General features: G+C 43.6%; 1 protein-coding gene across 35 annotated transcripts in view; it reads left to right on the top strand.

Moving 5' to 3' along the window:
- The window catches only part of INPP4A (inositol polyphosphate-4-phosphatase type I A), a 150,084-nt gene that overhangs the window by 70,948 nt on the left and 54,626 nt on the right, over window positions 1-24,510 (top strand). For 33 of the 35 annotated variants that reach the window (XM_055242070.2, XM_063617651.1, XM_063617657.1 and 30 more), the window contains 9 exons: window positions 3,546-3,607; window positions 4,527-4,735; window positions 5,274-5,318; window positions 18,165-18,283; window positions 20,494-20,610; window positions 20,894-20,973; window positions 22,628-22,739; window positions 23,660-23,750; window positions 24,297-24,444. In XM_055242070.2, the coding sequence (XP_055098045.1) occupies window positions 4,630-4,735; window positions 5,274-5,318; window positions 18,165-18,283; window positions 20,494-20,610; window positions 20,894-20,973; window positions 22,628-22,739; window positions 23,660-23,750; window positions 24,297-24,444 (818 nt within the window). In that variant the 5' untranslated portion in view covers window positions 3,546-3,607; window positions 4,527-4,629. Of the gene's footprint in view, window positions 1-3,545; window positions 3,608-4,526; window positions 4,736-5,273; window positions 5,319-5,964; window positions 6,224-18,164; window positions 18,284-20,493; window positions 20,611-20,893; window positions 20,974-21,850; window positions 21,939-22,627; window positions 22,740-23,659; window positions 23,751-24,296; window positions 24,445-24,510 lie in introns of those variants that run through there. The other 2 variants (XM_055242073.2, XM_055242074.2) reach the window with 2 other exon arrangements.

Here is a 24,510-nt window from a genome sequence, read left to right as displayed (position 1 = left end):
TTCTCAGCCCATTTGCTGCAACAGTGACAGCAATAGGCTGTGGTGGGGTAGGACAGGGGTGGGGTAGGACGGGCTCCGGTGGGTGGGGCAGAGAGAGGGGCCCCCATTGCACTTGGGCTTTTTCTTTGGGTTGATAATGATAGTTCATATTTCATCTCCATGCGACCTTGAAAAAAATCACTCTGAGCATCCGTGACCTCATCTGTGCAACTCCTTTTAAAAATTATTCTTAGAAAAACCCCAATGAATAAGCAAAGTGGAGCTCTGATGTGTTAATCCTCACCCCTCAACTCCAGCTCAGGGGAGCCTGAGAGGTTCCTGAGGCGGAGGGACCTGCAGTACCCCCACTAGGCCTCTGGCAAACCTTTCCCAGGACTGCTGCTGAAGGCCTTGCCACCTCACTAGTCCTGTGTGTGAATCCTAACACCCCTCCCATCCTGCCGGTGCCCTCTTCACCACCCCTTTCCCTGCCCCCCATGGCTGGAAGGGACATCATGGGAAGTGGGATAGAACCTCAGGATTTGCTGTCCACTTGATGGCCTGCCGCCTCTTGTCGGAGGGGTCCCGTGACTGCACAGAGTGAGGAATGGGAGCTGCTCACTTCATGGGTTATTGCTTCTTTTTTCTTGACCCCAAGAAAAAATTCCAGCCCCCTAGACAGCTCCCACACACTCTGTCTCCTCTTCTACTTAAGTGCAGTTTTTCCTCCTAATGAGCTCTGGTCTTCAAATGGAGCGGGGAGGAATAACAAGGACCTTGGGAATATAAGAATCCTTGGTGAATTACCTTATATTAATGAGACCAAGAAGAGAAATCGAGTTCAGCTCTGCAAATTGGCTTTGTGTTCTGGGCCTTGATGACTGAAATGGCAGATTCTAATTAAATGTCCCCAAATAACTATGAAGTGCTTCTAAGGTCTTTTTGACCTAAAAGTTTCTGTGACCTGTGAACTCTCTCAAGTGTAAAATTAGTCTGTAGATGTACCCCTTTAAGCATTTCTGTCTCCAGAAACCTCACGATGCCTAGGATATAAACCACCCTCCTAAGGGCAGAGCAGGCTGGTGGAGTGGGCAGGGACCCTGCAGGGAGAGGTGGAAAGGGGTAGGCATGGGTGAGTTTCAGAGCTTCCCCAGGGCTGGCAGGATGTTGGGGTACAGATGTGTCCCTCTGTTAGGTGGCCTGTCTCCACTGTCGCAAGTGAAGGGGGTGACCGACACCTTCACTAACAGGCTGAGCAGGGCAGCAAGGCAGGCAATGGAATGCTTTAGACACACTGGGAAAAGGTTCAAAAGGGAAGAGCCCCTTCTTCCAGCTGAAGTCATGCCTAGGGTGCTGCCCTGCCTCTGGCCAGCATGGGGTGCAATCTTCAGTGACACAAGAGGTTGGCCATTAGAGAAGGAGGAAGACAGTTCCCCATGATCACACCCCCAGCATGGCTGTCATCTTGATACAGCCTCCTACTGGCTGTCCCCTCTGTACAGTATCTCTTTAAATGGCTGCAAACAGAGCAAAGGTGGGCTATTTCTTTAAAAACACATGATGCAGAACTGATGTGTTTTTTTTATGCTATGCTGTCTTGTATACACTTTGTATTGGGGTATAAAAATCACCTGTGTACAGCTCAGTGAATTTCACACAGTAAAGTCTGTGTGTAACCCGCACCCAGATCATTTCCAGAGCCCCAGAAGCCCTCTCACCCTCCCCAGTCAGTACCCACCCCTTCAGGATACCACTCTCCATACTCCAGATGCCACAGATTCGTTTGGCCTGTGCTTGAACTTCGTATGAATGGATTTGCCTAGAATGGTCTTAACTTTTCCCCTTGACGTTGTTTCTGAGACTCATCCCATTGTTTGATCTGTTCTGCTGTTGACAAACCTTTAGGTTGTCTCTGGTATTTTACTACTGTGAGCGTTGCTGCTCTAAACCATCTCTACAGGCTTTTGGTGAGCATAAGTGTGCGTTTCTGTTAGCAGCTCCCCCTCTGAGTTTTATGCCAGGTCACACGGTGGGTGTATGTTCAACTTAAGTAGAGACGGCCAGTTTTCCAGCGCGGGTGACTATTTACGCTCTACCAGCAGTATCACTTCCAGTTACTCCGTGTCCTCATCAACACTTGGTATTGTTGGTCTTTGTCATTTTTGCTGTTCCAGTGCTTGTGCAGAGGTATCTCATGGGTTCAGTTTGCATTTCTCTGATGACTAATGGGGTTGAAGAACTTCTCCTGTGTCTATTGGCTTTATTATGATCATTTTGATAGCCGGATAATAGTATGCCTTATGCATGTTCCAGAACATTATTTTCTTACCTATAGCTGGGCATTTGGATTGCTTTATTATTATAAGTAATGCTGCAATAAGCATTTTTACCCAGTAGTCTTTTCCATGTTCTAGACTATTGGTAAGAGTTTTGTTATCATTTACAAATTTTGATAATGCCAGATGGCTTTCCGAATGTTTGAACTACTCTAAGATGGAGTAACAATATAGGAGAGTCCTAGACAGCTTCCCCCAGGTCCTCCAGCAATGTGTATTCTCATTAAAGAACAAACAAAACTCTTTTGGAGGACGAATTTAGGTGAAGGAAAGCATATTTAGCATTGCGTTACTTAATGAGTTTGGTCACTTTTTCAAAATGTTTACCACGTGTGTTCCTCATTTATGAATTCCTACCTTTTGCCACTTGCATTTTGGTGAGTTTTTTGTTAATGTGTACAACCATTACTGTAAAAAGCAGATATTAGTACTGTAAGCACTTTGCTGTTTTACCAGTCACATTGCACATTGCTTCACTTGTGTGCCTTTTGACGTTAACCAGCAAATCTTCCCCTTGGTGATTTTTATTGTGGCTCCCCAACCAGGCCACTGCCCTGTCTGCAGAGATGCCCAGGCTGAAGGTCTCTGGGCACCCCTAGTGGGAGGGATAGGAGCACAGCCCGCGAGACAAACTGAGTCAGCCCTGGGCTAAGCACTCTGCTCTTGCAGTCATCTGATTCCCCGACCCTGGTGCTTTGAGAGGGATGGCTCATGAGCTGAGCCCTGCCCTGAGGCCTGCCAAACAGCCCCTGTGGTGCTGGGACTGAGTGGCATTGTGGGAGCTCAGTGGAGTTTGCGGAGCCCTCTCCTGTTCATGCACATTTGGTTTTCACTGCAGCCCCATGAGACGGGTGCAGCCCATCCATCCCGAAGGGCAGGGCCTTAGAGGGCCCTGCAGTTTCTCCCAGGGCCTACAGTTTGTGAGTGGGGAAACTGGTCTCAGATTCTCATCTCCCTAAACCATACCCAGCTGCCCTGCCCACCTGGCTCTTTAGGACAGGCCCAGACTCCCCCAACAGATCAGCCCTGCAGGGGAGAGGAATATGTGCTTTCTCTTTCTCATTTATTTTGGGTTTGAGCAAAACTTGTATGTGTGAGCCAGAAGGTTGGATTGGGGTGTGGAGCTCAAACAAACATGGAGTAGCTCTTGGCCTCCACGTTTCTAGGCATTGCAGTCTCAGAAACTTCATGTTTGACCAGCTTGTTAAGTTTTCGCTTTCTTATTTTTAGATGATGGATTTGGACATGCCTCTATGAAGAAATGCCACATGGTCCAAGAGCAAACATGTCCAGTAAGTTGTTTGGTGAATTAACCCAAGGACAGGAGCCCAGGTCCTTCAGGCACAGGGTGTGGACACCCTTTGAGAAGACAGGGCTGTCTCTGGAAATATGAAGACCTCTGAGAGAGTGTTTTAAACCAGGCTTATTGCTCAGTATAATTATCTTAACTTCTAAAGGTTGGTTCTTTCTAGAGACAGCAGGAGTTGTAGCATATAGGGTTGGAAAAACCTGAAACACTCTTCTCGCTGCTTAACCTACTTCTGAGAGCAGAGTGTGAGCTCTGGAGCTCTGAGCCGTGTGAAGCGTCTGACTCAGCCTGTGGCAGTGTTTTACCCAGAGCCCTCCCTTTCCATAGCACAGCACCCTCCACTTCGCCTAGGCCTAGATTACATGCTTTGCGGGAAGGAAAGCCTGAGACCCAGACACACGTGAAGTTTATGCAGCTCTGGGAAGAAAGCCAGCAGGTTAGAGTTGTGAGCTTCGTCTCACTAGTGTTTTGCCACCTATATGTAGCCCGTGGGCAGCAGACTCTTCTGCAGCTCTTACCCTTCTCACAGAGGTTGTGGTGAATTGATTTAAATTTTTAAAGGTTCTAAGAGACTTGCCAACAGAAGAGCATAATAAAGAGAACAAGAAAATCTCAAAAGCCATATTTTATAATTATATGAAAACCATCATTCACTGTGGCATATCTCCGTTGAAGGGACAGGACATCCTCAAGGGATCCCATGGACACCCTGTGTTGGGGAGTGGGGAGAAAGAAGTGACCAGAAGGGACAGGGAGCAGCGGCCAGTCCACCCCGGTTCCTCACATGCTGGGGAACCCTGTCATTGTACCACGCCTGTGTTAGGTCACGTTCTTTCTAAATGAGAGCATGATTTCTCTCTGTCACCATCCCCATGGTTTCTTACCAGTGCTCCTTTTCTCAGGGCTACTGCCACTTTAGCGGACTAGGGCTTGGTGCCAACGCTTCCCGGGTAATCAGGCGTGGTCTGACCCAGGATCAAGAAGCACATCATCACCAATGACATCATGACAGCAAGAGAGCACAGCCCTCGCCATGGTGCCAGGGCCCGTGCAATGCAGCGGGCTTCCACCATTGACGTGGCGGCCGACATGCTGGGCCTCTCTCTGGCAGGTGAGCCTCACAGGGCCTGCACCGGGCTCCAGGTATGAGCTCACAGCACCTGGGCTCCACACTGCAGCAGTGCTGGCAGGTACCCAGTGATTCCCCATGACTACCCTATAGACTACAGGGTACCCCGATTTGGCATCCTTCTGGTTAAACCAGGAAATAGGGAAGGGGGGCGTCAGCCCTCTTCCTGTGAATCGCTTCTGCTGGAGCCTGACTACATTAGTTTTCCAGTTTGGTGGCGGGGGCACCACCAGGGTAGTGTGGGAATGTCCCAAGTGTTTTGCTGGCACATGCCCAGGCCATAGTAAAAGCCCTCCCTGTTGTGGATATGTAGATCTGAGGAGGAGCAGGGGTTTGGTTGTGGGGTCAGGGACTTCTTAGCAATCTCAAAAACAAAATATTTTTAAAATAAAGAAATTGTCTTGCATGGCAGTTTTTGTTGTTGTTGTTGGGGGGAAGTAGAGGGTTATTTGTGCATTTAATCTGAAAACAGAGAAAAGTTTATTAAGGGTGATTTTTCTGTCATTTCTTTTCTATTCAGGAAATATACAAGACCCAGATGAGCCCATTTTAGAATTTAGCTTAGGTAGGTATCTTTCATTATTTTTTTTGTTTTAAAAAATATTTTATTTAAAAATGAAAACAAAAACACTGCCACCAGTGCATGGGCTTATCTCAGAGGGCTTGCTGCTGCTGCCACCACTGCTGCAGTGTTTCTGAGAAGACGGAGCCCTCACAGCTATGAACTTCTGTGGATGGGAAGGCACCTTGGAGGCTCCGTGCCCACAGGCTCCTGTCTCTTCAGCATGGGGCCTGCCCCCTTGGGGGTATGCTCTCCACAGGTGGCTGGGGACAGGGAGGTGAGCCCACCTAGAGCTGCCAACAGAGGCCTTCCCCACCCCCACCCCAATGGGAGAAAGGGAAGGAGGGGTTAGGGAAACCAGGCCTAGAGTTCAGCTTTGTTGCCCCTGGCTGCAAGGCCTTGTGTTGGCTGAGTTTCACTCTCTAGCCCTCAGTTCCCTATTGTATAAAAGGCAACATTGGCACCTGCATGCTCTCTTTCTCAGGATCAGATAAGAATATACTAAAAAGTGGATCAGAATGTGCTGAGTCTGGGGTCAGCGATACGTGGCATCACTGTGCTTACCCAGGAGGCCTGAGACGCCTCTCCATCAGAGCCCAATGCAACCCAGCGCTCCTCTCCCCTTTTCCCATTCCTTGGTCAACATTAGTTGGTGGCCTGGCACCAGTGTCCAAGAGGTGGTGTGACATAAAAGAGGCACCTCCTGGGGAGTCAGATGACCTGGATTCCAGCCCTGACCATGCCAGGCTAACCACATGGCCTTGAGCCTGCCACTCGACCTTGCTGGAACAATTTCCTCCTGTGCTACGTGAGGATGCTACTGCTTGTTTGAGAGACAAAGAAGATCAAGGTGGTTAAGCACCCCCCAGCCCCAAAAGACTTGGACAAATTGCAAAACCCATAAAAGTGTAAGTACACTACTGCCCGGGTACAGTAGCTCACACCTGTAATCCTAGCAGTTTGAGAGGCTAAGCCAGGAGGATTGCTTGAGGCCAGGAGTTTGAGATCAGCCTGGGCAACATAGCAAGACCCTGTTTCTAAAAAGGAAAAAAAAAAACTTACCTGGCTGTGGTGGCACATGCCTGTATTCTCAGCTACTAAGGAGGCTGAGGTGGAAGGAGCCCTTGAGCCTAGGAGTTGAGACTGCAGTGAGTTATGATTGGCCTGCAGAGGGATACCCTGTCTCTAAAAAATAATAATGAAAAAGAAACAAAAAATAGAGTTTGGAAGAAACAGAGACATTGCAGAAAGTTTTAAAGAAATTATAATTTATATTGGCCGGGCGTGGTCAATCCTGTAATCGCAGCAGTTTGGGAGGCCGAGGTGGGCGGATCACCTGAGGTCAGGAGTTCAAGACCAGCCTGGCCAACATGGCGAAACCCTGTGTCTACAAAAATACGAAAATTAGCCAGGCATGATGGCGGGTGCCTGTAATCCCAGCTACTCGGGAGGCTGAGGCAGGGGAATTGCTTGAAGCCAGGAGGCGGAGGTTGCAGTGAGCCGAGATTGCACCATTACACTCTAGCCTGGGCAACAGAGCGAGACTCTGTCTCAAAAAAAAAAAAAAAAAGAAATTATAATTTATGTACTCAAGAAAAGTTAGTATATCTATAAAACAAAACCAGGACACTATAAAGATAAAAAGAACAATTGAAGAACGAGAACAATCTTAGAAATTTAAAATATGATAGACAAACTTTAAAAAATTCTATAAAGTTTGGAAGTTAGTCAAGGAATTCTTCCAGAAAGTAAGATTTTAAAAAACAAAATAGAAAATGGGTAAGAAATAGAAATGGAAATTTTGCGAGTAAAAATGCAAAGAAAGAGGAAATCTCCGAGAACTGAAGAATGTGTCTGTAGGTTAAAAATGTCTACCAAGGCCCAGCGCAATGCTGAAAGAGACCCATAACAAGGTATATTGTGGTGAAATTTCAGATCACAGGGAATAAAATGAAGATCCTGAAAACTTCCAGAAAGAAAAAAAAAACAGGTCATACCCAAGAATCAGGAATAAAACTGGCATGGAATGTCTCAGTGACATTGGAAACTTGAAGACAGTGAGACAACACCTTTAGTTATGTTTTCAATTCAGAATTCTCTGCCCAACCAGACTATCAGTCAAATGTGAGGGTAGGAAGAAACTTGTTTCAGCTGCACAGAGTTGTACAGCAAAAATTTACTTCTCCTGTATTCTTTCTCCGGAAGCTAGTGGAGGATGTGTTGCCATCCTAAAGAGGGACCACACTGAGCAGAGAAGTCATGGGATCCAGGAAACAGGGTCATCACAAGAGAGAAATGGGAGGAATCCCACATGGTTCTTAATGAGTAATATGTGCTTAACTTTCACCATGACAATGTGGATTTAACAAAAATTGAGCTAAAATGATTGCATATGGAGAGAGAATGACAGTTGGTATAATTGAGTTAAAAATCCTCATCCGCCTATAAATCAGGACATTTCTGAATCTGGTGAACGAAAAAGAGTAATATAGTCATGTCATGTTAATTGGGCACATGAAGGAAGAAACTGCTTTAAAAAGTAAGGATGAATTTTATATAAAGTGAATTTTACCCCAGTTTTTTTTTTTTTTTTTTTTTTTTCTCGAGACGGAATCTCTCTCTGTTTCCCAGGCTGGAGTGCAGTCATGCGATCTCGGCTCACTGCAAGCTCCGCCTCCCGGGTTCAGGCAGGTTCATGCCATTCTCCTGCCTCAGCCTCCTGAGTAGCTGGGACTACAGGCGCCCACCACCACAACCAGCTAATTTTTTGTATTTTTAGTAGAGATGGGGTTTCACTGTGTTAGCCAAGATGGTCTCGATCTCCTGACCTCGTGATCTGCCCTCCTCGGCCTCCCAAAGTGCTGGGATTACAGGCATGAGCCACCGCACCCGACCACCCCAGTTTTTTAAAAAGCGAGGAGCAGGAGCTGGATTATTGAATGGACAAATGTGTTGACTTCTAAAATAAAACTTTAAAATTTTAAAAATGTATGTTCATTGTAAAACCTTCAATACAGAAAATGTTGCAGAGAGGTAGTCAGTTATCACTTTGGTATATATCTTTCCAAATATATATGTTTGACCCTCACAGAGTACTATATGGAGATTTTTAATGATTTTTCGTTGTGGAAGTGATGGAATTATTTCCAAACATGTCATCCTAGTGCTCTTGACATTCTTTTTTCATGTGGCAAAATACCTTTTTTAATATATATGGGATCTGCTTGATCATTTTAAATGCCTTCATAGAGTCTCTAATAGAGCTGTGCCATACTTATTTTAGCCAGCCTCCTATTGCTGGACATTCAGGTTCTTCCCAATCTGCCGTTATAAACACCATCACAGTGAACGTATTCATACATAGATCATTCATACATTTTGCCGATTATTTCCTTAGGATATACTCTGGAATATAGCATTGTTGAATCAAATGTATGCAGTTTACCTCAACAGCATTTATTTAGCATTTATTCAGCTGGGATTACAGACGATCAAGTTGGAGAGACAAGGCTTACATATCAGAGGTGTGTGGTTTCTATGGAAATATGCCAAATGAGTAGCAATATGCTACAGCACCTGGGCTCCACACTGCAGCAGTGCTGGCAGGTACCCGATGATTCCCCATGACTACCCTATAGACTACAGGGTAACCCGATTTGGCATCCTTCTGGTTGAACCAGGAAATAGGGAAGGGGCGCGTCAGCCCTCTTCCTGTGAACCGCTTCTGCTGGAGCCTGACTACATTAATTTTCCAGTTTGGTGGCGGGGGCACCACCAAGGTAGTGTGGGAATGTCCAAGTGTGCCAAATGAGTAGCAATATGCTACAGCAGCTGGGCTGCTGTGAGTGAGCAAGTGAGCCTGCGGGCTGCTCAGAGAAAACTTAATGGAAGCTATGGAACTTGAGCCAGGAATCAAACCCTGGTTGAAATTTAGATAGGCTGGTTTGGGGGAGGAGGCCAGGAGAGAATGTCCCTTGTACGAAGGCATGTTCTGAAGGTGGCCGTGGGACCATCAACCCTTAAAGTAATCTCAATCTTCCCAGCCTTTGGCCACCTGCTGTACCTTAGTCCGTCTGCCATCATTACTGCCTGAAAGACCTGAATATTCCTACCTTGCGTAGGTGTCAAGAAAACTCACACCTGATAAAACTCACACCTCACAGGTAGAGAGAGGCCACAGGTCATTTAAGGGTACTTTGTAACTTAAAGAAGAGACAAGTAGATCAGTCAAATTAGGGAATTCCTGTCCAGGCAGACATAATAGAAGAAACAAAAGAGAACTTAAAATAGTAATAAAACCTTGAAGCCTCTAGAAGAAAAATAGGAGAACTTTCAAACTCAGGGTAAGCAAAGATTTGGACAGAGCACAAAAAGCACTCTTTGTTTTAGTTTGCTACTGCTGCCATAACAAATTACCAGAAATTTAGCATGTTAAAGCAATATAAATGTATTATCTTACAGTTCCCTTAGATTAGAAATCCAGTGTGCTCACTGAGTCTTTGCTTAGAGTCTCACAACACCAAAATCAGTGTTAGCAGGGCTGGCTTTCTTTAGAAGGCCTCTGGGGCCTATTTCCTATCTATTTCCTTGCTCATTCACATTGTTGGCAGAATTCAGTTGCTAGTGGTTTTAAATTTTAGGACCCCATTTTTTTGCTAGCTATCAGTTAAGGCCCGTTCCCAGCTCATAGAGGCCACTCAAATTCCTCTTGTGGGCTTACAGTCCTCTTCTTCCATCTTCAAAGCTGGCAGTGGCAGGTCTAGTGCCTTCCGTGCTTTGAATCTCTCCTGCCTCTTCTTCGATTGTTATATCTTTATGATTCACCCTAAGGCCTTCCTCTTCTACTTTTAAGGGCTCCTGTGATAGATTGAGCCCATCCACATAATCCATCTGAAGAGCCGTTAATCACATCTGTAAAGTCCCTTTTGCCATGTAATGTAATCTATTCATAGTTTCTGAGGATTGGGACATAGATACTTTTTGTCAGGGAGGGGCTTCTCTGCCTACCACTCCCTAAAGTTTAAAAAGGATACATTGAATTTCATCAAAATAAGAAATTGCTTTCTATAAGAGACATCACTGAGAAAATGAATAGATGAACCACAAACTGGAAAAAAATATTCACAACACATATACTTCACAAAGGACAAATAAATAGTAAACAATCAAATTTTTAAAATGAGCAAAAGACTTGAGCAGACACTAGACAAAATAAGTTATACAAATGAACAATAAGCACATGTTAAAATGATGCTTAACAGCATTAGTCATCATGTAACCGCAAATTAGAACACATCTATTAGAATGGGTAAAATTAACAACAACAACAACAACAACAAAACAAAACACTCTACCCAACTGGAACTTATGTATATTGATGGTGGGAGTGGCAAATGATACAAACACATTAGAAAACTGTTGGTTTCTCATAAAGTTTTTTTTTTTTTTTTGAGACAGAGTCTCGCTGTCGCCCAGGCTGGAGTGCAGTGGCGTGATCTCGGCTCACTGCAGGCTCCACCCCCCAGGGTTCACGCCATTCTCCTGCCTCAGCCTCCCGAGTAGCTGGGACTACAGGCGCCCGCCATCTCGTCCGGCTAATATTTTGTATTTTTAGTAGAGATGGGGTTTCACTGTGTTAGCCAGGATGGTCTCGATCTCCTGACCTCGTGATCTGCCCGCCTCGGCCTCCCAAAGTGCTGGGATTACAGGCGTGAGCCACTGCACCCGGCCCTCATAAAGTTAAATATCTTTTACTCGTATGTAATTATGCAGAAGAAATGAAAAAGTGTTCACAAAAAGACATGAACAACAACATTTATGTCACCTTTATTTAATAGTTCAAAACGGAAAACAACCCAAATATCTATTAACAGTAGAATGAATAAATTGTACAATGGAATATGACTCATTTTTTAAAAAAGAATGAATTATCAATACATGTAACAACATAGATGAGTCTCGAAAGCATTCTGTTTGTATGAAATTCAAGAACAGACAAAAGAATAGTGATGGAAATCAGAAAATGCTTGCAAAACTAGGAGATTTGTACAAGACGGAACTTTCTAGTCTGATGAAAAATTTGTACTATCTTGTTTTGATGGTGCTTAAATGGGTGTTTATGATTGTCAAAACTCATTGAACAGAAAAACCTAAGCTCTTTGTATTTTATTGTATCCGATAAATAATGAAGGTTCATGAAGATGTATGAGAAGATATTACAGAGAACCAAAATTAATTTTTGGAAATAAAAATCAATTTATTAATTTTAAACCACTAGTTGACATTTAAAAATAAGAATGATGAGGGCAGATATGGCAGAGTGAAGACTTCCAAAAATCTTCTTTTCTATAAAGGCAATGAGTATACTGGCAAAAATGGTCAAAATAAATTGTTTCAGAACTCTGAAAATTAACAGAGGCTTACAGCACTCTGGGTAGCATTTATCTAAGAAAAATGGTGCGTTAGTCTGTTCTTGCAGTGCTATAAAGAAATACCTGAGGCTGAGTAATTTATAAAGAAAAGAGGTTTAATTGGCTCATGGTTCTGCAGGCTATACAAGCATGGCACCAGCATCTTCTCAGCTTCTGGTGAGCCCTCAGGGAGCTTTTATTTATGGCAGAAGGAAAAGCGGGAGCAAGCATCGTACGTGATGAGAGAAGGATTAAGTGAGAGAGGGAGGAGGTGCCACACACTTTTAAACAACCAGGTCTTGCGCAAAGTCAGAGCTAGAACTCACTCATCACCAAGGGGATGGTGCTAAGCCATTCATGAGGGATTTGTCCCCCATTATCCAAATACCTTCCACCAGGCCCCACCTCCAACACTGGGGATTACCTTTCAGCATGAGATTTGGAGGGGACAAAACATCCAAATCATATCAAACGGCTTCTTAGTTAGAACAGAGAGCTTTATGATGTTTTAACTTGCCCTGTTGCTATCATCCTCTCTCTAGCTCCAGGTAGACTTTAAAGGCAACATCTTTGATGTTATTGTGAAAATCAGTAGCCTAAAAGTCACTGAAGGGGACAGAATGGGGTTGGAGATCCTACAAAAAGCCCCTTTCTTAGAGAGTTATCATTATTTGGCCTGTCTGGCAGTTCCCTGGAAAACCCCACATCCTGTACCTGCCTTTATTTGGCTTAACTCAGAATCAGTGAGAACAGCTTTTTCCCTGAGAATGTTTGTCAAAAACAATCACTGTCCATTTTTTAACATTGCAGCTGCCAGAGGTAGTAGTAATGGTTGGAGCAAACAAAAAGCTAACCAAAAAAACCTTAAAAGGGAAAGCTGGGGAATGAGATATTCACAGGGAGATTTGAAAAGCTCTTTCATATTCCTGGGAACCTCAAAGGCCAGTGAAGGGCTGTGCACATGTCCAGAGCTGTGTGCATACTCAAGAGATGTGAGAAGGCCCTAAACAATTACCTGAGATTGACCCTGAGGTTCTATGCAAGTGGCAAATGAAGGCTAAGACAGAGTTATAAACTGCCTTCCTGAACGTTGAAAATGCACCCCAGTATACACACAGGGACTCTTAGCTACACCAAAGGTCTGTGATTCTGGTATTTAAGGAAATATCTGTCCAACCATTATCTGACTACTAACCTAATGAAGCAGTCACTTCAGTGGCCACACATGACAAAAGAGTATTACTTTACAGAATTAGATCAGAAAAGGCACTGAAGAAACAGCCACACAAAAGAGCAGCAACAACAAAGCTTGGGGAAGGGAGAGAATCTAATTCCAGAGATCTCACATTATATTATTTAAAATGTCTAGTTTTCAACAAGAAGTTATGAGACATTGCAAAAAAGAAAGTATGGCTCATACACAGATGGAAAAAACCCATACAGTCAGTAGAAACCATCCCTAGGAGGCACAAATGTTTAACTTAGTAGACAAAGATTTTTAAATCACCTATTTTTAAGTATGTTCAAATAACTGAAGGAGACTATGTCCAAAGAACTGAGGAAAGTGTGAGAACAGTGTCTCACCAAATAGAGACTTGAAGAGATAGAAACTATAAAGATATCTAAATACAAATTCTGGAGTTCAAAATTATAATAACTGAAATGAAAAATTCATTAAGAGAGGCTCAGCTGTAGGTTTGAGAAGGCAGAAGAAAGTATCAACAAACTTGAAGACAGGTCAATTGAGATTATCCAGTCTGAGGAACAGAAAGGAAAAAAGAATGAGGAAAAATGAACAGAGCCTCAGAGACCTGTGGGACACCGTCAAGTGCACCAATATACGTATAATAGGAGTTCCAGAAGAAGAGTAAATCGAGAAGGGGGGAGATAAAAATGTTTGAATAAATCATGACCAAAAACTTCCCATATTTGATGGAAAACATGAATCTACATATCCAGGAAGCCCAATGAACTCCACATAGGATAAACTCAAAGAGATCCACACTTGATACGTCATACTCAAATCGTTGAAAGCCAAAGACAGAATCTTTAAAACAGCAAGAAAGGAGTGACTTATCATGTATAAGCGATCATCAATAAGAATAACAGCTAATTTCTCATCAGAAACCATGGAGGTCAGGAAGGTGGTGGGGTGACATATTCAAACTGCTGAAAGAAAAAGACAACCAAGAATTTTCTATTCATCAAAAATGTCTTTCCAAAATGAATAAGCAATATGTGGTGTGTTTATACAATTGAATGTTATCAATATAAAGGAACGAAGTACAGATATTTGCTAGAGTATGGATGAACCTTTATAATATGCTAATTGAAGAAGCCAGATACAAAAAGCCGCCTATTGTATGATTCCACTTATATGAAATATATGGAATAGACAAATCTATATAGATAGAAAGTAGATTAGTGTTTTCTTGGGGGACCAGTGAATGGGGGTAATGGGTTTGGTTTGTTGTTTTTGGATTGATGAGAATGTCGAGGAATTTGTGGTGATGGTTGCACAACTCTGAATGTCTTAAAAAAAAACCACAGAATTGGGCCGAGCGCAGTAGCTCATGCCTGTAATCCCAGCACTTTGGAGGCTGAGGCGGGTGGATCAGGAGGTCAGGAGATCAAGACCATCCTGGCTAACATGGTGAAACCCTATCTCTACTAAAAATGCAAAAAATTGGCTGGGCATGGTGGCGGGCACCTGTAGTCACAGCTACTCAGGAGGCTGAGGCAGGAGAATGGCGTGAACCTGGGAGGCGGAGCTTGCAGTGAGCCGAGATCGCGCCACTGCACTCCAGCCTGGGCAGCAGTGAGACTCCATCTCAAAACAAAAAACACAGAATTGTATACTTTAAGAGGGTGGACTTTATGATATGTGAATCATATCTTGAAAGAAACATGTAGTAAAAATCAAAGCAACGCTGCTGAAAACTCTTACAAATCTGTGAAGGTAAATGAAGGAACCATCTCACAGTTGAAGGACAAAATATCAAGAAAGAGAGATTGTTGATGAAGAGATATGACAGATTTGGGAGTTCTAGTATTTGATTGATAGGAGACCTAGAAGCAGAGAGAGAGCTGGAAAGAGGAGTAGCAGCAAGCCAGAAGCAACAGAGGAATTCTTTCCAGAGGGAAGAATGGACTTGAGACTCAAGAATATTCCACCTGCCAGGCATCTCCTTATGAGACTAACAAATTCTAAGGAGAAAGAAAATCTTTTTCTAGATAAATAACAAACAAAAATCAAATCTACCATTAAGGACAACTAGAAAAGGTGAAAAAAAATCTGAAATATCTGGTCCATGCGACTAGAGAACTGATAGGACAGTAAGGAATCTGAGAGCAGAGGCTCACTTATTCCCTTGAGGGCTTACAGTGGTTCCCAAGAGGAAGGCCAAGAGGTCCAGAGGCTGCTCAGTGCTTTAGACAGTGTCTCAGTGAGAAGTGACAGGGATTGCTTTCTAGGGTCCGTTAGGGGAAGGATACTTGTTGGAACCCCTCTCACTTTGATCTAGAATCTGAAAGGCTAAATCTAAACCTCTAGAGTAAGGGGAACCAGAAGTTGGTGTTCATAGGGACTACAGGTCCATTAAGTTTCTGAAAGTAAATGAAAATATTTTAGAGTGCTAGTGCTCCTTGGAACCTTGCAGAAGTAGTTACAAATCTTGTCTGGAGAAAGACAGCACCATCCTAGACCTCAAATAATTTCTACAAGCAATTCTTAAAATATAGTGTTCAGCATAAAATCATGAATTCTCAGAAACAAGAGGAGATAAGAAATATGAACAGAAACAATAAACATAGAAATAGACCCAAAGAGGCTGTATATATTACAGTTAAGAGACAGACACTAAAATAACTGTTATTGACTATATGTCTTAGTTAATAGGGGCTGCTATAGCAGAATATTGTAGACTGGGTGACTTAAAAAATAGAAATTTATTGCTCATAGTTCTGGAACCTGAGAAGTGCAAGATTAAGATGCTAGAATATCTGTTGTCCGATGGGGGCCAGCTTCCTGGTTTGCAGATGGACGCAGTCTTGCTGTGTTCTCACATGGCAGAGAGCAGAGCAGAGGAAGCAAGCTCTTGTGTCTCTTCTTTTAAGGCACTAATCCAATTCATGACGACTCTACCCTCATGACTTAATCACCTCTGAAAGGCCCCACCCATAATACCATCACATTGGGATATAAGATTTCAACACATAAATTTTGGGATTTGTGTCAGAGGACAGACCTACTTAAAGAAACTTTGGGGGACAGAAACATTCAGCCGTAACACTAGGTAAAGAAGAATAAAGACATTATTGAACATTTTCAGAGAACTAGAAACCATAAAAAGAACCAAATAGATATTCTAGAATTAAAAGAAAAATTTCAAGAAGCAAATTTACAAAATGAAGTCAGAGCAATAAAAATAATGGAAAAAAAATCAGAAGAGAGTAAAAACAGCATAGTGAGAGGGCTAATATTACATTTATTTTGTTTCTTTAAGAAGGAACACAGAAAAGGGTCAGAAGCAATATTTATAGTTGAGCATTTCTCCCAAACTAATATAACAATTCACAGAATAAATAAAAACAAATGTACCTAGGCACATCATAATAAAACTACTGAAAGCCACACTCAGTGGGAAAATTATAAAAGCTACCAGAAAACACAAGGCTTAAAGTAGCAACAACTAGACCGACAGCTGACTTCATAACAGAAAAAACAAAGGCCTAGACACAATATATTTAAAGGGCTTAGAGAAAATGACTACTTAGAGAACATTTCATTCAAGAAGTAAGGTGGAATAAAGACATTTTCAAACCTTTAAAGCTGAAAGAATGTCAACACCATACTTACAGTATAAACAGTGCTAAGAGATGTTCCTCAGTAGAAGGCTGATGATTCCAGATGGACGTTCACCAATAGAGAAAGCATTGAAAATTCAAAGACATAAGATTTGGGGTAAACATCTGGGTTATAGCTGCATGAATAGCAACTATAGAAAAACATGCAGACACACACAAATGTGTGTGCTAACAAAAGAGAGACATGGTATGGCAATCTTAATGTCAGAAAAAGTGTAATTAGAACCCAAAAGAGCAGATTGAGCTGTGAACAGTGGTTAGTTAGATCACCACAGGTCCTTTCAAAGGATGGAGATAGCCAGTAAGTTACTCTGAATGAACATGACAAAGATATCTTCCTAACTAAACTCTCCTCAAAACATGCCAAGGTATTGCTCTCCTCCACCCTTCCAGATTTATAACTCCTCCTTCCCTCTTTGTATTTTTTGTCTTTTAATCTCTCCTTTTTTCTCCCTGTTCTTTCTTTCATTTTTATTAGTGTCTTCCTTCATCCCATCACTCCTCCTCTCCCTGAATTTCCTGTGCATTTGTCTCACCTGTTGTGGACACAATAATATATTTTTAAATTGGAGTTAATACGTTTTTTCTATTTTATTTTAAAATTGTGATAAAATGTACATGAAATTTATTGTTTTAACCATTTTTAAGTATACAGTTTGGGGCATTAAGTATAGTCGTGTGTCACTTAATGGTGGGGCTACATTCTGTCAAATGTGTCATTAGGTGATTTCGTCCTTGTGTGAACATGATAGGGTGTACTAACAGGATCCCAGATGGCACAGCTTCCTAGGCACCTAGGCTACATGTATAGCCTGTTACTCCTAGGCTACCAACCTGGACAGCATGTTACTGTACTAAATATTATAGGCAATTGTAACACAATGGTAAGTATTTGTGTGTCTAAACATAGAAAAGGTAATGTGTTTGTGCTGGGACATTAGGATGGCTGTGACATCCCTAGGCAATAGGAATTTTTCAGCTCCATTATAATGTGAGACCATTGTCATATATGTGGTTTATCATTGATTGTAAATAAACAATGGCTCTGGCTCACTTTAAAAAAAAAAGGAGCTTTGTTTACTTTGCCATAGAATTCTAATTTTCTTCCAGCATCCATCCATCCACCTGCCAAGACACGTGGGGCACTATATGCTCAGTCAGCCAGAGCAGTCACAGGATGCAAGCACGGGTAGCTCTGTCTTAGATTTCATAGACTCTGTGGCTCTTTCACTCAATTGGTTAGAGTTGGAATAGTTACCGAGGTCAGACTTGAAGGGTTGGACCTATATGAGATTTCTGGCTTTGTGTTCCACTCCATGGACATGGGAAGCCCCCATCAGCACAGCCTTTCACTGAAGTTATGGCATTGCTGTCTTGGAGGGTGGCTGGGAGGGGGCATGAAAAGAGATTGTTTCAAGTTTAAAAGATCACCTCCCTATGACAACTGATGATGTGATTGTCTCATCTCTTTGAATGTCATTTACTCTTCGTGCTTTCTTTGAATGTGTTTGGAACAGACAACTAATGAGAGTGGTTTTAAAGGATTCGTTTCTTTCCTATCTTGATTCTGTAGCTTGCAGTGAGCTGCATACTCCTTCACTAGATCGAAAGCCAAATAGTTTTGTTGCGGTGAGTGTCACCACCCCTCCTCAGGCATTCTGGACGAAGCACGCACAGACGGAGATCATTGAGGTGGGTGCTGCTGGTCCCTCTCTGAGGGGCTGTGGGACATGCCCTGGTGGTGTCTCATGTCCTGATGTTCAGTTACTTGTGCATCTGTAGCTGAAGCTGTATTTACGTGAGTTGTTGCTATTTTCCTGTGGGTTTTCAGTATATTGATATTTTTCATCACGTTTACTCATCTGGGTAGCATTTATATTGCCATATCCTTTACAGTTATTGATTAACTATTGGCAGCTTGTTTTTGAACAATGATCCTGTAAGCTTCATTGCCTTGTAAGAGGTAAGACCTAATTCCTTCATGTCACCTCCAATTGGCTGCTACTTTGGAAGAGTGGTGCTCATTAATCAAAGCTTAGAAGAGTATTAACTATTTACCACCCTCTTGTCCAGACATACCCCTATTTTTGTTGGTTTTTACAGCCTTTTGAGTTTTGCGTCACATGTTTACTTTTTCCAGTAAGTTACATGATAAACATTTATGGATGATCCTTTTAGATCATCGAGCACATTACATAACACTAAGTGTAGGATTGGTGGCATGAGATTCTGCAGAGTTTTATTTGTAAAGTGAAGAATTATCACACTTAAACTGCATTTCTTCTTCTTCACCAGTTGTGCATTTTGGAAGCTAGCCCACCCTTTCAGTCTCTTAGAAACTTATTTCCAAGTTCACATCAACAATTCTGCTTTCTAAGCATTTGTTGAGTGCTACCTGCACATCTAGCATAGTGCCAGGCACTGTGGATGATACAGAGCCCACCAGGGCACAGTCCCTGCTCTGAGGAATTGACCAGCTGGTGGGTGGGGAGGCAGAAATGAATATGGCTGCCCCTATGCACAGCAGAGTATGGGAAGTATTGGAGTAGGAAGGTGAGGAGAGCACCAGGAGGCTGGGATCCTATCTGGCTGTGAGAATCAGAGCAGGCTTCCTAGGGTGGGGCTTCATGACATTCTGCTTCAGTATGTCTGGGGCAGGGCCCAAGACTGCATTTCTCGCAAGCTCCCAAGTGATGCCCAGGTAGCCAGTCGGGGGACTCTACATGAAGAGCACGCCAAAGGTCTGTTGTGGCTATGCAAATCTGTGACCATACGGAAGGATCATGCAGGTTTGGGATCTAACTGTATCCTGATCAGTGTGTGAAAGGCACAAGTAGGAGAGCAAGGAAAGAAAGCCTTGAAGGCTGTGGAGTTTATCAGCAGATGGTAGTGAGCCAGTGTAGGCTTCTGTGCAGGGGAGTCACCTGACCAGATGTCCTAACTTGTATAGGACAGGCATCTGGGGGAGTGAGAGTTGGAGGGGGTGGAAAGAAAGGAGTGTGTGACAGAGACTTTGAAGGTGGACCTTGCAAGGGGAGTTCATGATCACTGGATGGTTGAGAACAACAGAGAAGAAGGCACGAAAGTGAATGCCTGGGCTTTTAGCCTGCTTGGAAAGGGAGTCAGAGGTGGCCTTAGCCAAGGGTGGGTGGAGGGGAGAGATGAGTTGGTTGAGGCCCCAGCAGCCCACCCAGGTGGAGCTGTCCAGTCAGCTTGACCACCTGGATCTGGATCTCCAGAGAGAAAACAGAGCCAGAGGCCCAGGGAACGGTGGCTGTGATCATTACCTGGTGCCTGAGAGAGTATGGTATTATGGGGCTTTGGAGGACATGGCCAAGCTGCCAGGAAATAGTCACCTATGATCTAAAAACTACTAGCTGATCCTAAAAAAAGGATAGCTTTTAAAAAGTCAGGCTTTAATTATTCCAAACACAGGCTTCTAGAAATACATAATCAACCACTTAAGCCATTCATTTTCTCTCTTTCATCTGCTTGTTTGTACCTCTTAAAGAAATAACCCAAAGTAGTGGGTCTAAATACACATTACACTTTAAGTTATAAAACTAAGAATGCATGTGGACATCCAACTTGTTTCAGTTTTTAAAAATTCCTCCTGTTGAGTGTGAAAGCCATGAAATGAGTCCTCAGGCACAGCTTGTGTAATGGGCTGATTTATTGTATGTGGATCTGTAATGGTCTATGTCAGACTTCTTTTTTTTCTTTTAAAAAGCAGAGTTTTTTTGTTTGTTTGTTTTATGTATTTATTTAAGCTGCCTTTAGCATTTGTGTTGATTCAAGACCTTGAGAGTGTTAGTTTCTCATTCTGAAAATGGTGTATTTCAAAAGCAATTACATTTTAAAAATCCAATCCTGTGTTCTGATTATTTCCTTTTCTGTTCTAGGGAACCAACAATCCTATATTTCTAAGCAGTATTGCCTTCTTTCAAGACTCTCTTATCAATCAGATGACACAAGTCAAACTCTCCGTGTATGATGTCAAAGATAGATCTCAGGGAACAGTTAAGTAATGTGTTGTAGTTCGTGGGATTTTCTTCCCTTTGAAAAAATTATGTAATCGTTTGAATGAGAGGTGAACATAGATTGACTTCACTACTAGCTCACAAGTTAACTCATGTCTAAATGCATTTGTCTTTGAGAATTTTTAAGCTTTCCCATTGGGCTTCTGACATAAGGGTAAGAGGTGCTGTGGGAAGCAGTCAGCTGGACTCTCTGGGGCCATGATAATTGCATCAGAAGCAAAGCAAGTGCACCAATGCTGCCTCTCTTCCTTCTCTTCCTCAGATGTATTTACTGGGCTCTGGAACGTTCATTGTCAAAGATCTGCTCCAGGACAGGCATCATAGGTTGCATTTAACACTAAGGTTGGTATTCAGTTTTATTCCCTTGAAAGGATCTGGAATGATGAGGTCCAGGGACAGATGGGGAAAGGACCCACTTCCTATACTGAGAGAGCACCCTTCCCTTCCCAGAAGCCAGTCTGCCTGGGGACACTGTGTTGTCTATTGAGGCGAAACAAATTACTTAGCCTATCAGGGAATGGAAACTTTTAGCATCTGTAGGAGATATGAGCACAGTTGTACCGAGCCCTAAAGGAAAGCCTAGATACATATCTAATAATACTAGGTGTGTTTCTCCATTATTTAGTTCCTCCCCAGTGGAATATAATCTCCCAGACAGCAGGGAGTTTTGTCTGCTTTGCTTCACTGCTATTTCCCAGACACCTAGAATAGTGCCTGGTGCTCAATAAATATTTGTAGAAGGAATGAGTGAATGAAAGAGAAACCCCCACTGTGTCCCAGGATGGAAAGATGAAAGATATCAGGATGTCAATCCTTCCACATCATTTTAGGGGCACTTCCCACCAAAACCCTGACATGGTGTTCTTTTTTCAGAATAATGTAAAAATTGGAGAACTGTGATCTGGAAAAATAATCTAAAATAGCAAGGAAAATTTGACAGAAAATTAAGTCCCTGCAATATTGAGACATTCTGAAGCTACTGTAAGTAAAGACAGTATTGCAGGCATTGGCTGTCTAATCAGTGGACAGGATAAGAGCCCTGCAGCAGCCCTTAGTTTGTTTAGAGAACTTGATTCAGGAAAAAGGAACAATCTTAGGTAAAATGAGAGGGATCGTGTAAGGGAAAGGGCTTTGAGAAAAGTATTTAGTTACATCATGTGTCAGAGTTAACTCTAGTTGGGTTAGAGTTAAATGTACAAAATGGACATTCTTTTTAAAGGAGCTAAAGGCGGCTGATGATTGAACAGATAGAGCAGGAAAGGACTTCACAGGCACGAGGACAGGGCGAGGAAATCACAAAGGAAATGGTCAGTAGATGGGACACCAGACAAAAATTTAGAACCTGGTTAAGTGAAACCTTGTAAATAGAAAGCCTGAAGTTCCAGGGTGTCCCCAGGCTCCCTGGATGAATCAGATGAGCCCAGGCCACCATCAGCCACCCTTCGAGATGTCAGGGTGAAGCTGACTGAGGCTGGGGTAGCATCAGCTGTGTCATATCAGGATTCAAGGGCTTCAGGAAGCCCTGGCTGGATTCCATTACTTGGAGTCCAGGCTTAGGCCTTGGGCTAATATAAGCCTGAAGGTGGGGTGGGAAGGAAGAGAAAAGGGCCCAGGGCCAGAACAAGGTGTTCTCTAGTCCTCAGTCTGACACGTGTCCCCCTCACCCTCTGGGCGGGGGTGAGCCCAGGTACTGGCAGCAGCTCGGGAACAGCATTGGCTCCTCCTCAGGGAGGCCCCCTCTGACTTCACCAGCACGTCCACACTTCCCTGTGGTGCGTGTCCGTTCAGACACAGCCCTCCACTATGCCCCATGGTTTCCTCGTCTGTCTTGCCTGGGAGGAGCCCTGTGTGCACAGTGAATGCTGACTGACTGGTCAGTCAGCTCGGCCCTGCTGTCCCCAGGACCCTGATGACCCAGTACGGCTAGGGCTTTGTATTTCAGCAGAAAAGAAGCACAGTTCCAACACCACTCATTAAAGCATGTTGTGCATCACAGGTCTGCAGAGAGTGACCGTGTGGGTAACATCACCGTGATTGGCTGGCAGATGGAGGAGAAGTCAGACCAACGTCCCCCTGTGACCCGGTCTGTGGACACTGTCAATGGGAGGGTGAGTTACGCCACTTTCCTCCTCTCCCTTAGAAAGAGCAAGGGAGTTAATCAGTAAAAATGCAGCCCTCGTGGACTTAGCCTCTGTGCTCAGCAAAGGGCAGGGCCTGCTGCTTGATGCTGCTCCCCATGGACACTCCGGTCCTCCTTAGGCACACCTTGAAGCAGGAAAAAGGGCTCCTGCCTGTAAAGCCCCGCTGCCCTGGAGCCTGCCTCTGTTCTGGGTGCCACACTGGCCACTTCTAGAGGGCAGGAGTGAGCGAGAAAGAGCCCTACTGGAAGAACTGCAGTTGGGGCAACTTGGGGGGTGTGGAGGGTGAGCAAAGAGGCATTTAGGACCCAGGTCATCTGTCCTGTTTTGTTAATACCTTCCTCTCCCAGACACATGCATGCCCTGCAGTCTCCTGGTGCACACCTTCACCTTTTCACATCCTCCCCTCTTCCCTGATCCTCCTCCCCCTCTTTAGCTACACCCTCCTGTACCCACTCTCATGCACAGTCTCTCACACAGACACTCAAAGAAAAATTCTAATTTCAGAGCCCCAGCACTGGTAAGTAGTCATTGTTGTACAATACAGAGATGTCTCATTTCACCCAAAATAAGCCCAGAATGTTAGTTCTGGAAATATCCCTTGGCATCATCTATTCTCTTCCTTTCGTTTTGTACATCAGAACACTGAAACAGAAGGTGAAGTGACTGAGAAACCATGCATGCCTAGAGAATTGTGTGTGCATGAAGTGATTCAACACACTGGGAGGTGAATGACTTTGTGGCTTGGGCAGCATATTTATTGTAGAGTTCATGGTGGATATTCATCTTAAGAGTTATGTTATGATGTATTTAGGCCACTGTTTCTGCTGAATGTTCTGGAGTCATCTGAATCTCACAGTTTTCTTGTGCATTTCCTTAAACATTATCAGATGGTTCTTCCCGTCGATGAGAGCTTGACAGAGGCATTAGGAATCCGATCCAAATACGCTTCATTGCGAAAGGACACTTTGCTGAAATCGGGTAAACAGCTTCCTCCTTTGGTATTCTTGCCTCTCTTGTGAGTACCCACTTGGGCCCGCAGTCCCCTTTGCTCCCCACCTGCTGCGATTGTCCCAGCCATGCACCCTAATTGTCACCTCTCTGCTGCTTATCATTGTGTTCTTTTTGCAGCATATAAAGAGTTATTACAAAAAACAATAATAATTTTCCTTGAAAGAGGATTAAAAAATAAAAAAGAATTAGTAATACTCCAAGGAAGTAATACTTCATCTCACTCTTTCCTGTTTCACATTGGGGTTGGTGACTGATGACAGCCTCCCTGCCTCCAGCTTCTTGTACTTTAGAGTTAGTTACATGTTCTGGGACAGGAAGATTGCATGTTGCTGGGAAGAAATGTTCAGACCTAGCCACTTGGTGGGTTTTCAGTGTAAGCGTTTTAATTCCCATGAGATGAACAGTGAGAGGACTTGAGGTGTCACCATCCCTGAGGGCCGGGGGAGGAGAACCCATGAGGCAGGTCTGCAGCCAGTTCATATGCAGCCTGTCTCCCCTGTCATCCCACCTCAGTGTTCGGTGGTGCCATCTGCCGCATGTACCGGTTTCCAACCACTGATGGTAACCACTTGCGGATCCTGGAGCAGATGGCAGAGAGCGTGCTCTCCCTGCACGTGCCCCGGCAGTTCGTGAAGCTCCTACTAGAGGAAGATGCAGCCAGGTGAGGCCACATGGAAGGACTGACTGTCCATCATACCCATGTCATGTGCCCCTTCCTTTCTGAGAT

This window comes from Symphalangus syndactylus, chromosome 14 (assembly GCF_028878055.3).
Source record: "Symphalangus syndactylus isolate Jambi chromosome 14, NHGRI_mSymSyn1-v2.1_pri, whole genome shotgun sequence".
NCBI lineage: Eukaryota > Metazoa > Chordata > Mammalia > Primates > Hylobatidae > Symphalangus > Symphalangus syndactylus.
This window is presented reverse-complemented; position numbering and strand designations above follow the sequence as displayed.